At 43.9% G+C, this 17031-nt stretch overlaps 2 protein-coding genes across 5 annotated transcripts in view; one reads left to right on the forward strand and one right to left on the reverse strand.

Moving 5' to 3' along the window:
• ano6 (anoctamin 6) overlaps window positions 1-6558 on the reverse strand; it is a 174686-nt gene extending 168128 nt beyond the window's left edge. For both annotated transcript variants that reach the window (XM_063057669.1, XM_063057667.1), the window contains exon 1: window positions 6008-6558. In XM_063057669.1, the coding sequence (XP_062913739.1) occupies window positions 6008-6062 (55 nt within the window). In that variant the 5' untranslated portion in view covers window positions 6063-6558. The remainder of the gene's footprint in view (window positions 1-6007) is intronic.
• Window positions 1-17031, forward strand: part of LOC134351476 (homeobox protein DBX2-like) — a 140868-nt gene that overhangs the window by 62218 nt on the left and 61619 nt on the right. The gene's annotated exons all lie outside the window — the stretch shown is intronic.

Here is a 17031-nt window from a genome sequence, read left to right on the forward strand (position 1 = left end):
TTCTGACTTCTTAAGGGTGGGTCTTTAAAAACAATATTACTTGGACTGGCACTTGCTGTCAAAAGCTAATCATCCCACACCAATACACTTTGCTTCAATTATAATGCGATTTTTGTTTGTAATTGTCCACAAGAACACATACTCAGCAGCCACTATTTTAGGCACCTAATAAAGTACTTCCTGTTCCTAATAAAGTGGCTATTGAGTGTATCTTTGTGGTCTTCTGCTGTTCTAGCCCATCTGGTTCGAGGTTCTACATATTCTGCATTCAGAGATGCTCTTCTACACACCACTGTTGTAACACGTAGATATCTGAGTTACAGTTGCCTTCCTGTCAGCTTGTATAGGAAGTCTATTCACTCTCCTCTGACCTCTCTCATTATCAAGGCACTTTCACCCATGTAAACTCTAGAGCAAGGGTTCCCAGACTTTCTTATGCCATGACTAAAGGCATCCGTTAGTCTTGCGAGACCATGGATCTGCGCCTGGAAAGTCTTCACTCTCCAGGGCGCAGGCCTGGGCAAGGTTGTGTGGAAGACCAGCAGCTGCCCATGCTGCAAGTCTTCGCTCTCCATGCCACTGATGTTGTCTAAGGGAAGGGCATTAGGACCCATACAGCTTGGCACCAGTGTCGTCGCAGAGCAATGTGTGATGAAGTGCCTTGTTCAAGGACACAACACGTTCCCTTGGCTGGGGCCCAAACTCACGACCTTCAGGTAGCTAGTCCAATGCCTTAACCACTTGGCCATGTGCTCACACATGCCATGAACCCCTAGCATAAACTGAATGCTCTGCGGACTTCAGGTGGGAACCCTTGCTCTAGAGACTGCTGTGTGTGAAAATCCCAGGAGGTCAGCAGTTTCCGAGATACTCAAACCACCCTGTCTGGCACCAACAATCATTCCACGGTCAAAGTCACTTAGATCATATTTCTGCCCCATTCTGATGTTTGGTCTGAACAACAAATGAACCTCTTGACCATGTCTGCATGCTTTTATGCATTGAGTTGCTGCCACATGATTGGCTGATTAGATATTTGCATTAATGAGGTGTACAGGTGCATCTAATAAAATGGCCACTGAGTGTAAGACCGTAAGAAATTAGGAGGATGAATAATCCATGCAATCCTGCCCCATTAGTCAAAATAATCATGATTGATCTGGCCAGGGATTATATCCTCTTCTGCTCCAGTTCCAAATCGTTCTCAATTCCCTGATCTTTCAAAACACTTCTTCTGATCTGTGGTGAAAAACACCCTGAACCCTCTGTACTTTGTTCATCTGCAATTCCTATTTTACATTCTCCTCATTCCTCCAAGAGGACCACATCCTTGCCGTAAGGTTTGGAGACTTCCTTACCCCAATGACCCGCAGAGCTATGCTGGCTGGAGTCAGGGCTTTATGCTTTGGCTCTTTGTAGGGTCACCTAGGGTCAAAGGGTAGAGGCCAGACTAAGAGTGGTGCACCGGTGCTTCGGGTTCAGCTCAGGGCTAACAACCCTGACTGGTTAAACAAAACAGGAATGGCAATGAAAAATTCTTTTACATTTGAGTGCGACAGTATTCCCGAGTCTCCACCTGGGACTTGTGTGACTGACAGTATGAAAACTAAGAAGAAGCTACTGATGTTGCGAAGGAAGCTGTGGACACCATTAGAGATGGAGGACCTTCATTGCTGCCCTCAATGCCGGCAGCGTAACGGGGAGTAAGCATTCTCCTCATTGACAGTGTGATCATAGGCATCTTTTCTTACTCTTTCGTCGATAAAAGGGAGTTAAACTCCACACTAACCTAGTTCTCAATTGTAACAGAATACACCATGTTAAAATAATATTGACACTTAATGATGTCTTTTCTTTATGTCCAACAAAAGAGGGATCATTCACTTCAGTGTACAAACGGAAAAACAGGATATTGTTTAAATGATGCCAGATTGGTTCATGTGTATATTTAAAAAGACCTGGCCTTCCTTGGATGCAATCACTCATTGTGGGAGAGGGGAGAGAGCAGAGGCAGGATGGGTGTGCTGCAATCTATGCTGGGTTGGGGCTTGGTCCCTCTCCTCGGTGCGGTCCTCCAGTGTTTGCTAAGTGGATGAGAAGCTGCATTGTATTTGCCTGCTGTTGCACCAACGTGTGATGAGGAACTGCTGCGGGCTTGTTCTTATGGAAACATGGCTCCAGGACAACATCCATGCACCATCAACCTACAGGCCATGACACTCAGGGACTTGGGCTATACTATTTTGTTATGACTGCACAGTATATTTTCTGCAATTGTAACTCTATGTCCTGTGTGTGACTGTTGGTACTGTGTTTTGCACCTTAACCCCAAGGGAACTCTGTATTCATGTGTATGATTGAATGACAATTAAACCTGAACTCAAAATGACTTGAACTTAAATGCTAACAGTCAGATACAGCAAGCAGGGTAAATGGTATGTTAATTTTAGTTGAAAGAAGATTTATATGCACGATAAGGAGATCTTATCGAGATTATATAGGACGCTGGTGAGATCATATCTTAGCACTGTGTACAGTTTTGCTCTCCTTGCATATAAAAAGATGTGCAGTTAAGATTAATGGACTGGCTCAGAACATTGCAGAGTTACAAAATGAGATGAAACTGAATAAGCAAGCCCAATTTCTTAGAATTTAGTAAAATGAGAGGTGTCCAAAAGCCTTCCAAAACTCAAAAGGGTGGATTCAGAGGAAATATTTCCCTTGGCTGAGGAGCTCAAGGACAAGTACAATTTAATAAAGTGAGACGTGATCTCTGTAAAACGTTCAAAAGTCTTCCAAGGCTCAAAAGGTCAGTTCAAAGAGAATGTTTCTCTTGGCTGGGGAACTTGAAGATCAAAAACAAGTCAAAAAGTAAATTTTATTATCAAAGTACATATACATCACCATATACAACCCTGAGATTAATTTTCCTGTGGGCATACTCAGCAAATCTATAGAAAAGTAACTACTGTATAACAGCAACACACATCAAAATTGCTGCCTGGCCTGCAGCGAGTTCACCAGCAACTTTGTGTGTTGCTTGAATTTCTAGCATCTGCAGAATTCCTCGTGTACTGTATAACAGGATCAATGAAAGATCAGCCAGAGTACAGAAGACAACAAACTGTGCAAATACAAAAATAAATAAATAGCAATAAATAATGAGAACATGAGATAACGAGATAAAGAGTCCTTAGAGTGAGATCTTTGGTTGTGGGAACATCTCAATGGATGGACAAGTGAGTGTAGTTATTCCCTGCGTCCAAGAGCCCGATGGTTGAGATGTAGTACTGTTCTGGAACCTGGTGGTGTGAGTTCTGAAGCTTTTGTACCTTCTACCTGATGGCAACAGGGAGAAGAGAGCTTAATCTTGGAATAACAAGTAGACTGTTTAGAACTGAGATAGGTAAAAATGTCTTCTGTGAGAGAATGGTGAATGTTTGGAATTTTCTAGTCTATAGAGAATCAATCATTGACTTCATTCAAAATATAGATTGATAAGTTTCTGAATACTAAGGGAAGCAAAACGTATTGATATTGTCCTGCAAAATGGTGCTGAGGTAGGTCAACCATGATGAATAGCAAAGTGTCAGATGGCCAGATGTACCACATGGGCCTTATGTTTCTATGAAGGTAGATTATAAATCTATATAATAGAAATGTTTTGAACCAAATCTCAAAACTAGCCAATTTCAATAGGTCAAGTAATTTAGATCCCTCTCTAAACAATGATATCAATGGGATGTTTCTGCAAATTCAACTCTACATCAGTGCTTCGAAGAGGTCATCTTCTATTCTTACCCTTAGATAGCAGAGGTCTCAACCACACTTGTTCCATTGTACACATTTATTGACCATTTTCCCCACTTACACCAACATCTTGTGGGGGGAACACAGTGCCAGCCTCTTGTGGAGATCACAGTAAATTTAGACCTAGCAGCGCACACAAAATGCTGGTGAACGCAGCAGGCCAGGCAGCATCTATAGGAAGAAGTACAGTCGACGTTTCAGGCCGAGACCCTTTGTCAGGACTTGAATTTTCAGCGTTTGCAGATTTTCTCGTGTTTGCGCCTTTAAATTTGGACCTGACCTCTTTTGAGGGAAGGAGAGTAAACCTCTGGTTAATTTCCAGTCAGGGAACACTGTTCCACCTCCAGCAATACCCACTCTCTTCCTGACAGCAATTTCACATGCAACTGCATGAAATGCAATAACTGCCCTTTAATCTCTTCCCTCCCAACAGCCAGGTATTCTTTCCCTGCTGAAACAGATTCTCTTGTCTGGGTTGTCCCAGAAACATCCTACTTATCAGCAGCCTGAACACAGGAAGGAGAGTTTTGGAGGGCAGCAGGGAATGGTGGGGGGGGGGGGGGTGCTGTGGGACTGCATGCGTTTTCTTCCATGTGGAAACTCGGTCTGCAGTGATATCCGTGCATCTTTCAGGGAAAACTGAATGGTTAAGTGATAAACACAAGATTACCTCCAGATGCTGGAAATCCAGAGCAACAGACAATATACTGGAGGAAATCAGCAGCTCAGGTAGTATACACGGAAAGGAATAAACAGTCAATGTTTTTGGCCAAGACTCTTCATCAGGACTGGAAAGGAAGGGGGAAGAAACCAGAATAAGAGGGTGGGGGAGGTAAAGGTGTACAGGTGATAGGTGAGACCAGGTGGGAGGGAGGGTGATGAAGTGAGAAGCTGGGGGGTGATAAGTGGGAAAGGTAAAGGGCTGAAGAATAAGAAATCTGATAGGAGTGGACAGTCAACCATGAGACAAAGGAAAGAAGTGCTAGAGGGAGGTGAAGGGCAAGTGAGTAGAAGGGAGGGGTGGAGAGGTAAAAGGGGAGCCAGAATGGAGAATGGAAGAGTGAAAGTGGAGGAGGGAGAGGAATTATTGGAAGTTGGAGAAATCAATGTTCATGGTGTCAAATTGGCAGCTACCCAAACAGAATATGAGATGTTGCTCCTCCAATCTGATGGTGGCCTCATCATGGCAGTTGAAGCCACGGATGGACACGTCAGAATCAGAATGAGAAGTCAAATTGAAATGACTGGTCACGGGGAAATTCCATGTACGGAGTGAAAGTGCCTAACAAAGTAGGTCCCTTTATCAGGTAGTGGCATTTCCGACATGTGAGCTGTTTGATTTATAGTTGTAACCTGGAGAGTTCCTGCATTTCTTCCAGATTGGTACATATAATCTGCTCTCCTCCATGTGAAATACATCAAACTACTTCAGAGATCCAGCATCCTGTGGTAACCACAAGCTTCATTTGCCTATCACATTAATTCTTCATCCATGCCAATATTGGCCTTTCCATCTGCAGTCTCTTACATTGTTCCAACATCATCTACATGCATGCAACATGGTCTGAAGGACAACACCTCATCATTGGCCGAGAACGATCACTCTTTAGGACTGAGTGTTCAACAGGTTCAGAGAACCAACATTTCCAGTTATCTTAGAACTGGGAACATCTACCAAAGGCACAGATGCAGAGTTAAACCAATGGGTAGAGTTAAACCAATCCACCATTCCATCATAGCTGATTTATTATCCCTCTCAATCCCATTTTCCTGTCATCTCTCCATAAGCTTTGATGCCCCTACTAATCAAGAACCTATTAATCTCCACTTTAAGTATACCCAATGACTTAGCCTTCACAGCCATCTGTGGCAATGAATTCCACAGATTTACCATCCTCAGGCTAAAGAAATAACTCCTCATCTCTGTTCTAAAGGACCGTCCTTTAAAGACGCCCGCTGTAAGGACCATCCTGGGTCTTTGACTCACCACGGATGCTGTCTGACCCACTGGGTTCTTTCACTCAACAATTAAATGTGCTCACACAGGGCGGGGACCCTTTTCCACACCCCGCGCTTCCGATTCCCACTGGAGATGAGCAGCTGGAAATGGTCAACAGTGAATTTGCTCCAAAGTTTTGTTTTTTTTTCGTCTTTAGAACAACACGAAATTGTAACCATTTAACCAGAGGTGACTCACCGTCAGGAAATTCTTCCATCTCCAACTGATCCTCGTCCGAATCAAAGCTACTCATCTCTGCAGTTGTGTCGGTAACAGCGTGGGGGAAGAAAACCAGTACGGCAAAAGTAGAGAGAAGAAAACACGTCCTACAAACACGAGCAGGATTCGGCCCTTGACTTCCAGGTGATTACCGAAACTCAAACTCTAACTCTAAATCAAGACCAGGCACTGGTATCTCATCTTCGTCCAGAGAAAACAGCCCCGCGTTGCGAAGGTCGAGTTGGCACAACAGAAAGAAACTGCAAGTTCGGGGGGAGAGGTTTCCACGAATAAACTTTTGAAGGGCTCCGTCCCAGCCAACTTCCCTGCCGAGCCCGATCGCCGTCTCTGAGCCTGCCTATCTGTGGGTGTGTTCTTTCTCTGTAAGCATTGTTCCCGCCTATATGGTGCAGCCCAAGCAAATCGAGAGGTTGCTGGAGTGTCGGAACCGACTTCGCTTGGCTCTGCAAAGTAAAGCCGGTGTATAGTGCCAACACCTTGCCGGGGAACACGGTGAACGCTGCCAGCATTCAGTGTACCTACTGCAAACTTCGGCAGAGGAGAACCCTGTTTCTTCTAAACAAACTGCTATGAGGGAACGCATTAAACTTAGACGGAACACATAGGGAGCCCTGTTATACCGACATCTTGCGAGCGATATGCAAATATTGTGACAGGCTGTCGTGAGGATTTTTTAAATTTAGGGATATAGCGAGGTAACTGGTCCTTCCGGACCAACAAACGCACACCGCCCCCGTGACCACTTAAGCTACTAACCCGAATAATGAGCCCTGCAGAAGGGTCTCGGCTCGAAACCTTAACTGTTTACTCTTTTCCATAGATACTACCTAACCTGCTATGGTCCTCCAGCATTTTGTGTGTGTTGCTTTGGATGTCCAGCATTTGCAAATTTTCTCGCGTTTGTAACCTACTAACCCGTACGCCTATGGGATGTGGGAGGAAACGGGAGAACCTGGAGGAAATCCACTTGGTCACGGGGAGAATGTGCCAACTCTTTACTGACAGAGGCGGGAATTGAACTCGGGGCTCTGGCGCTTTGAAGACGCAAACACGATGAAATCTGCAGATGCTGGAATTTCAAGCCTTAGGGTTGAAATACTTCCTCTTCCTAGAGATGCCTGGCCTGCTGCGTTCACTAGCACCTGTGTGTCGCAGGCGCTTTACCATGTTTACGCTACAGTGCGCCGCCCTATATTTAAAGTAGATTGCGTCAGTTATCCCTGGATGTTTGGTGATACAACCTCTTTAGAGGAAGCAGAGGCACTCAATGTCAGTAAGACAAAAGAGGTGATTGTGGACCTCAGGGAGGGTAAGACAAAGGAACACATACCAATCCTCATAGAGGGATCAGAAGTGGAGAGAGTGAGCAGTTTCTAGGTGTCAAGATCTCTGAAGATTTAACCTGGTCCCAACACATTGATCCAGTTATAAAGAAGGCAAGACTATACCTCATTATGAGTTTGAAGAGATTTGGTATGTCAGCAAGTACACTCAAAAAACTTCTACAGATGTACCATGGAGAGCATTCCGACAGGCTGCATCACTGTCTGGTATGGGCGGGGAGCGAAAGAAGCTGCAGAGGGTCATAAATTTAGTCGACTCCATCTTGGGTACCAGCCTACAAAGTACCCAGGACATCTTCAAGGAACAGTGTCTCAGAAAGGCAGTGTCCATTATTAAAGACCTCCAGCACCCAGGGCCTGCCCTTTTCTCACTGTTACCATCAGGTAGGAGGTACAGGAGGGTGAAGGCACACACTCAGCGATTCAGGAACAGCTTCTTCCCCTCTGCCATCTGATTCCTGATTGGACATTGAACCCATGAACACTACCTCACTTTTTTAATATATATTATTTCTGTTCTTTTTGCACGATGTTTAATCTATTCAATATACATGTACTGTAATTGATTTTTTTTCTTTCTGTATTATCCTGTATTGCACTGAACTGCTGCTGCTAAGTTAACAAATTTCATGACACATGCTGGTGATAATAAACCTGATTCTGATTCTGATTAATGGTCAACCTCTGATGAGGGAACTCAGTCAATTTAATCCAAACTCCTGTTAAGAAATACATTAGACTTAGAACCAATTTACAACATGGCCACAGTAAGCTTCGTATGAATCACATGTTAGGCAAACTAGGTGCCAACTGCTTGTGGGGAATACACGTACAATAAGCTTAGACCTAGCTTCTAGCTGGAGAACACAGATAAGTTGCAGCTATCGCATTGGTGGGAATACTGAGTAATCTTGAGCCAGTGTCAACCCCTAGACAAAGACTATAAATTTAGACTCTTTGTGGAAGTTTACTAGACTTAGAGCCACCCCTTGTGGTAGAACAGAATAAACTCAATGACAACCCTCGATGAAAGGAACACAATAATTCTTTTTGTGGAGGAGCGTAAATTCAGTATCAATTTCCAAGAAGTAGTGAGTGCATTACTTGTTTGGGTGGCAGGGTGGAGATATGTCTCTACCAAAGGAGACGTAAGGCGGTCTTTCCCTCTGCTAGCCTGCAGGTCATCCCTGGGCAAGGTATAGAACCTGTTTATCCCCCCCCCCCGGGCCCCTAGGTCAAATGAAGCCTTGGGAGCAGGTGGTGGATGGTCATATGAGCTGCTGGTGCGTATCACGTCCTGGTTCTGCGACCATTGATGTCAGGCAGAAAATCTCTGAAGAGTAATGGTAATGGCTGGGGTCACCCATCTTGTAAAGACACTACCCAGAAGAAGGCAATGGCAAACCACTTCAAATGCCAATTAACTTGCTAACTTGCACACCTTTGGAACATGGGAGGAAACTTGAGCTCCTGGAGGAAACCCAAGCAGTCACGGGAAGAACATGCAAACTCTTTACAGTGATGGAATTGGACCTAGATTGCCTTTGCTGAAAGAGTGTTACACTATCCATTGTGCTACAGCGATGCTCTGTATGAAACAGGCCCTTCAGCCCAATGGCTCCATGCTGACCATCAACCACCCGTTTACACTAATCCCATCTTTTTATTCCTTTATTCTCTCAGTTTTCTTGTAACACCCAGAAGAAACCCAAACGGTCATAGGGAGAATGTGCAAACTACACACACACACACACACACACACACACACACACACACACGTACCCCTAAAGGTTGTAGGAGCCACGCACCTGTTCTGTATCTGCATTTCATTCTGCGCTGTTGGTTTATTGTGGTTACTGGTTACATTAGTGGGGGTGTGGTAAAAGGAAAGGGAATAAGTCACGTATTCATGTTTTGTTCATTGCAGTTTCTAGTAATTGGGGACTGGCGGGTGTCATATCTTTTGCTAACCGCTCAATAATACTTAGCTTACACTTGGGTATGCCTAAGTTCCATCTCTTCCAGATTGTATGTTTATTAATTCTTAATAAAGGAGCAAATACGTATCCTCAAATTTTGGAGCAATCGTTATTATTGAGGGTGTGACATGCAAGTATAACAAATCTGTAGGGTTGTCGGCAATTGTTTTGGTTTGGTTTGGCCTCTACACAGTTTCTGGCATTCTGGGGGAATATTGCAATGGTTAAGGTAGTGAAGGGACACTTTCCAAGTGGTGCACGGGGTGGGAGGGGGCAGAATTAAACCAGAGAAAGAGGGGAATGGGGACCAGAGCACCAGAACAGGTAGTGGAGGGGTTGTGGAGGAAGGTGTTGTTAAGCCTACATACAAAGGTGGGAATCAAAAGGATGAGCACGGTGAGACTAATGTTCTGAGTCTCATTTCTTGCAATGCAGGAGTATTGTGGGAAAGGTGAATGAGCTTAGTGTATGACTCAGCACCTGGAATTCTGATATCGTTGCCGTTAATGAGTCTTGGTTGCAGGAGGGGCAAATCAGTTTAGTGTATGAATCAGCACATGGAATTCTGATATTGTTGCCGCTAATGAGACTTGATTGCAGGAGGGGCAGGATTGGCAGCTCAATGTTCAGAGGCTCTGTTGTTTCGAAATGATATAGTGGGAGGGATTAAAGGGGGAGGGGTGGTTTTGCTAGTCAGGGGAAAAAATTCACACAGTTCTCAATCAGGACAGACTGGAGATCTCGTCTAGTCAGGCTTTATTAGTAGAAATGAGGAGTAAGAAAGGTATGACCACATTAATGGGATTATATTGTAGACCACCCAAGAGTCTGCAGGAATTAGAAGAGCAAATTTGCAGAGAGATCACAGACTTTCGCAAGAAACATAAGGTTGTGATAATTGGTGATTTTTACCTTTCCACATATTGATTGATTTAGACTCCCATACTGTAAAAGGGCTGGATGGGAGAGTTTGTCAAGTGTGTTCAGGAAAGTTTCCTTAATCAGTACGTAGAGGTCCCAACTAATGAGAGTGTGATACTAGATCTCCTGTTGGGGAATGAGACAACATAGGTGACAGAAGTTTGTGTAGGGGACACTTTGCATCTAGTGATCATAATGTCATTAGTTTCAAGGTAATAATTGAAAAGGATTGTTCTGGTCCTCAGGTTCACATTCTAAATTGGAGAAAGGCCATTTTTGATATTGTCAGCAAGGATCTGGCAAGTGTGGATTGGGACGTGTTGGTTTCTGGTAAAGATGTGCTTTATAACTGGGAGACCTTCAAAAGTGAAATTTTGAGAGTACAGAGATTGTACGTTCCTGTCAGAATAAAAGGCAAGTACAACAGGTTTCGGGAACATTGGCTTTTGAGAGATATTGAAGCCCTGGTTAAGAAAAAGAAGGAGGTTCATAGTAGATATTGGCGGGCAGGAACTAATGAGGTAATTGAGGAGTATAAGAAATGCAAGAGAACACTTGAGAAGGAAATCAGGTGTGCTAAAAGAAGGTAGAGGAGAATCCAAAGGGATTCTACAGATACATTAAGAGTACAGGGATAACAAGGGACAAAGTTGGTCTTATAGAAGATCAAATCCATGTGTGGAATGGAAAGAGCTGGGGGAGATCTTAAATTAATTTTTTGCATCCGAATTTACTCGGAAGACAGACTGAAGTCTACAGATGTGAGCCAAAGCAGTAGTGTGGTCATGGACCCCTTACAGATTACAGAGGAGAAAGTGTTTGCTATCTTGAGGCAAATTACGGTGGCTAACTCCTCAGGACCTGACAATGTGTTCCCTCTGACCCTGTGGGAGGCTAGTGCAGAAATTGCAGGGGTCAAAGCAGAGATATTTAAAACATTCTCTAAAACATTGTTAGCCACAGGTGAGGTGCCAGAGGATTGGAGATTGGAGGACAGCTAATATTATTGTTCAGTTGTTTAAGAAAGGCTCTAAGAATAAGCCAGTGAACTTATAGGTTGGTGAGTGTGACATCAGTAGCTTTATTGGAAATTATTCGTAGGGACCAGATATATAAGTATTTGGATAGACAGGGACTGATTAGTGATCATCAGTATGGATTTGTGTATGATAATTCATATCTAACCAATTTTATAGAGTCTTTTGAGGAAGTTACCAGGAAAGTCGGTGAAGGCACGGCAGTGGATTTTGTCAACATTTACTTTAGCAAGGCCTTTGACAAGGCCCTTCATGGGAAGTTGGTCAAGAAGCTTCAGTCGCTCAGCATTCAGGAAGATGTGATAAATTGGATTAGACGTTGGCTTTGTGGGAGAAGCTGGGAAGTGGTTGTAGATAGTTGCCTCTCTGATTGGACGCCTGTGACCGGTGGTGTGTCACGCAGGGATCGGTGTTGGGTCCATTGTTGTTTGTCATCTATATCAACGATCTGGATGATAATGCAGTTAACTGGATCAGCAAATTTGCAGCTGACACCAAGATTGGGGAATGTAGTGGACAGTGAGGAAGACTATCAAAGCTTGCAGTGTGATTTGGATTAGTTGGAAAAATGAGCTGAAAAATGGCAGATAGAATTTAATGCAGACAAGTGTGAGGTGTAACGCACACAAAATGCTGGAGGAACTCAACAGTCCAGGCAGCATCTATGGAAAAGTATATACAGTCTATATTTTGGGCCAAGGCCCTTCATCAGGACTGGAAAAAAAGAGATGAGAAGTTGGAGTAAGGAGGTGAGGGAAGAGGAGGAAGAAGTACAAGGTGGCTGGTGATAGGTGAAACTGGAAGTGGGGGAGGGGTGAAATAAAGAGCTGGGAAGCTGATAGGTGAAAGAGATAAAGGGTTGGAGAAGGAGGAATCTAATAGGAGAGGGTAGAAGACCATGGAAGAAAGGGAAGGGTGAGGAGCACCAGAGGGAGGTGATGGGCAGGTAAGGAGATAAAGTGAGAGAGGGAAATGGGGATTGGGAATGGTGAAGGGAAGGAGAGGCGCAATTACCGGAAATTCGAGAAATCCATGTTCATGCCATCAGGTTGGAGGCTATCCAGATGCAATATAACGTGTTGCTCCTCCAACCTGAGTGTGGCCTCATCACAGCAGTAGAGGAAGCCATGGACTGACATGTCGGAATGGGGATGGGAAGTAGAATTGAAATGGGTGGCCATGGGGAGATCCTGCTTTTTCTGGCAGTCTTGTAGGTGCTTGTGGAAGCGGTCTATCAATCTATGTCGGGACTCACTGATATACAGGAGGCCACACCGAGAGCACCACTTTACTTCGCCCCTCCTGTTCTCCCGGTTTCACCTATCACCTCTTACCTTGTACTTCCTCCCCTCCCCCCACCTTCTTACTTTGACTTCTCATCTCTTTTTTTCCAGTCCTGATGAAGAGTCTTTGCCCAAAACGTTGACTGTTCTCTTTTGCATAGATGCTGCCTGGCCTTTTGAGTTCCTCCAGTATTTTGTGTGTGTAACTTTGATTTTCAACATCTGCAGATTTTTTCTTCGAAGTGTGAGGTGTTGCACTTTGGGAGGACCAGCCAGAGTAGGTCTTACACGGTGAGCATTAGGGCACTGATGGGCACCGTAGAACAGAGGGATCCGGGAATACAATTCCATAATCGTTTGAGGGTGTCGTCACGGTAGATAGGGTTGTAAAGAAAACTTTTGGTATGTCAGCCTTCATAATTCAAGTATAAAGTACAGGAGAAGGGATGTTATGTTAAAATTGTATAAGACATTGATGAGGCCTAATTTGGAGTATTTGGAAAGATGTCAATAAGATTGAAAGAGTGCAGAGAAAATTTCCAAGGATGTTGCTGGGACGTGAGGACTTGAGTTATAGGGAAAGGTTGAACAGGTTAGGACCTTATTCCCTAGTGCGTAGAAGAATGAGGGGAGATTTGGTAGAGGTATACAAAATGATGGGAGGTATAGACAGGGTAAACGCAAGCAGGATTTTTCCACTGAGGTTGGGTGAGACTACAACTAGAAGTCATGGGTTAAGGATGAAAGCTGAAATGTTTAAGGGGAACATGACGGGGAACTTCTTTGCACAGGGTTATGAGAGTGTGGAATAAGCTACCAATACAAGAGAGGTTGCAGGGCTAATTTCAACATTTAAGAGAAGTTTGGACTGGTACATGGATGTGAGGAGTATAGAGGGCTATGGTCCGGGTGCAGGTTGATGGGGCTAGGCAGAAAAGTAGTTCAGCACAGACTAGTTGGGCCAAAGGGCCTGTTTCTGTGCTGTAGTATTCTATGACTATGACTCTAGAGCAGGGGTTCCCATCCCTTTTTATGCTATGAACCCCTACCATTAACCGAGGGGTACACGGACCCCAGGTTGGGAACTCCTGCCCTAGAGCCAGCTTCATGTGGGGATCACAGTAAACTTTGGCTCCTCATTCTTATGATGAACACAGTCAATATAATGCCAACACTTTGTGGGTAACACAGTTGATTTTATGTGCAAGGAACACAATAATCTTGTTGGGAGGGTAACTCAGCAAAACTAGTGTTAGCTCCACATCAAAACTGTGATAAGTATGTATCGCGTAGAGGAATATGGTAAAATAAGTGACAGCTTATTGGGAAGAGGAGAACATATTAAATGTCACAGCAATCCATTGTGTGGAAAAACATCAAAATCTCTTATGAGAGAACACTGATTGAGAAATACTTATTACCGCCCCCTGGTGGTAGAAACGTACTAGTGCAGACTTCTTGTAAGAACTCCATATTCTCCCACTCTCCTGCATGCTAGAGGTAATTTATAATGGCCAGTTTACCTACCAGTCCAGATGTCTGTGCGATGTGGGAAGAAACTGGAGCAGCTGTAGGAAACCCAGGTCACGTACAAACTCCACACAGGTGCGAAGTCAAACTTGGTCATGGATGATGAGCAATGAGGCTTTACCATCTGCAGTACAATTCCATTTGGGATGGGGGCTCTAGCAACGTATCACCTATTTCAAAGTTCAAGGTAATTTTTATTATCAAAGTATGTCACCCTGAGATTCATTTTTCTTTGGGCATACTCAGCAAATCTATGGAATAATAACTATAACAGGATCAATCAAAGATCAACCAGAGTGCAGAAGACAACAAACTGTGCAAATGCAAATATAAATAAATAGCAATAAATAACAAGACATTGAGATAATAAGATAAAGAGTCCTTAAGGTGAGATTTTTGGTTGTGTGAACACCTCAATGGATGGGCAAGAGAGTGTAGTTTTTCCCCTTTTGTTCAAGAGCCTGATGGTTGAGGGGTAGTAACTGTTCCTGAACTTGGTGGTGTGAATCCTGAGGCTCTTGTACCTTCTAATTGATGGCAGCAATGAGAAGAGAGCATGGCCTGGGAGGTAGGGATAGTTGACTAATATTAGAGTTGGAATACAACTCTCACACCCACTGTTATACTGAACAATTAGTACAAGTGACTAAGGAATACTAATCCTACTCTAGTACTTCAGGACAATGCCTTACATGAAAATCTTTGAGAATATTGTTGTAAACGAGAGTTTTAATTTCACTTGAAAACATCAATGAGCAGATTTCCATCTCTCTGTGGATGTTACCCTGAGAGGGTGAGTGGCCCCAGCATTGTCTGCTTTTGTTTCTGGCTTAACGAGCGTCTCTTCCTTTGCCCAACTAGTCAGACTATTAATTGCATAGTAATTTGTTTTGCATGATTTATTTATTTTATAGTTTATAATAATTTTATTTCCATGCTGTACTGCTTCTACAAGCAATAAATTTCACATAATTTCAGACAGTGATCATTCTGATCCTGATTGGTAGTGACCATGGACTCACCCAGGATTTAAATTCCCAGAGCACCCGAACTCCCTGCATATCCGCATTTTACTTCTATCTAATGTGAGAGGGAAAAGATTTAAATGGAACCAGAGGGGCAACTTCTTCACATTTAGAGTGGTGGGTATGTGGAATGATCTGTCAGAGGAAGTGATAGACGTAGGTACAGTTACAACATTTGGGCAGACTGGTGGACTGGAAAGTTTAGAGGGATATGGTCTAAATGTAGGCAAATGGACTAGCTCGGGTGGTCATCTTGGTCTGCATGGAAGAGTTGGACTGAAGGGCATGTTTCTATACTGTATAACTTCATAACTCTATGCGACAGAGAGCACTCAGCAAACGCACTCTGTACACATGCGGATTTACGCATGCAGCTGCAGAAATGGAGCGAAAGAGAGGGAGGAAGGGAGAGAGTTCACACTGGACAAAGTATGGAACTCTTCTGTGATATGAGATATCTCTTTGTAAATATTAGCAGTTTTCTTTTTTCAATTTTTGCAAAGTTTTGTAAGTTTGATTTTTGATGTACCAAGTAAACACACCTGTAGAAAAAGGCTAAGCAAACCCAGCCATCTTTTCTTTGGTCATAACCCACATATTGTAACACTCTACAACTCTATGGCACCAAGCTCCATGTTAGCTTTGAGGCATTTACTGAAGCATAGAGAAATATGGGCCTTACACTCAATGTCTGTAAAACTAAGATCCATTACTAACATGCCTACCGTATGTTCTTCAACACCGCCCTTTGAGAACGATGGTTAACCACAAGGCCCTGGAAAAGCTTGACTATGTTGGGAACCATTTCCAGTGAAGGTAAAAATGACCAATGGGATTCAGCATCTCTTTCACTGTACTAGCACAACCTGTGGCCATCTGAGGTAAGGTGAGCTAAAGACCTCAAACCTGACACAAAACTCATGTTAACTGTTCGTTGGCTGTCTGTCGATGTCAATGACGATAGTTGCGACTGTGCAGCTCATCTGAGCGTACTTGGAGGTGACTGTAGAGGCCAATTCCTGAATGGCAAAGATGTTCACAATGGAAACAAGGGAACTGTCCAGATTCCATAGGCACAGCTTTCCACTTCTGTCCGGCAGTCTCCAGGTCCACGTGATGCCTAACCTTTTACAAGGTTTCACCCTTTTACAAGGTTTACCACAGTTCCTGTTTCCCTGTAGTGGGATAACTGGCCATGGAGCAGCTGCTGAGGGAGTCTGGATAAGGAAATCAACACCGGGATTTGCAAGGCCAGTCAAAGCCTGGGCATCCTTTGCCCACTAGGTTTACTAGGCAGTGTGGTTAAGCCTCCTCCTCCCTGCCCCTGATCCCCACATGCTTCTGAGACTGGGACTACCTATAGCAGGCTCCTGAAGGTAATATGTCACCAGCACTGTCTCTGCAAAACCCTCCAAATTCATGAGAAGGACAGGTGAATCGGTAGCATCCATCAGGCCAACACTGAGATCCTAATTATACCATCGGCTCTGTCAGACAGACCACATCATTTGACACCAGACTCCCTAAACGGGTCAGCCAGTCTGAGCCTTATTACAATAACAGTTTACCGGAAAGATGGAGGAAAATGTTCAAAGATGTTGTCAAAATTTCCTTGAAATGTTAAAGATAAAGATTACTTGTATTTGTCACATGTACGTTGAAACATCGAAGCATACATTAACACGTGTTGTTTTGCTTCAACAGCCAACTCAGTCTGAGGATGTGCTGGGAGCAGCCCACAAGTGTCACCATGCTTCTGGGGAGAGTTTAAACTAGAATTGCTGGGGGGTGGGAACCAAACTGAAGAGACGGAGGAAGGGGTGGTTGGCTCACAAATCGAGAAAGCTTGTAGACAGTGTGAGAG

Source organism: Mobula hypostoma, chromosome 9 (assembly GCF_963921235.1).
Source record: "Mobula hypostoma chromosome 9, sMobHyp1.1, whole genome shotgun sequence".
Classification (NCBI taxonomy): Eukaryota; Metazoa; Chordata; class Chondrichthyes; order Myliobatiformes; family Myliobatidae; genus Mobula; species Mobula hypostoma.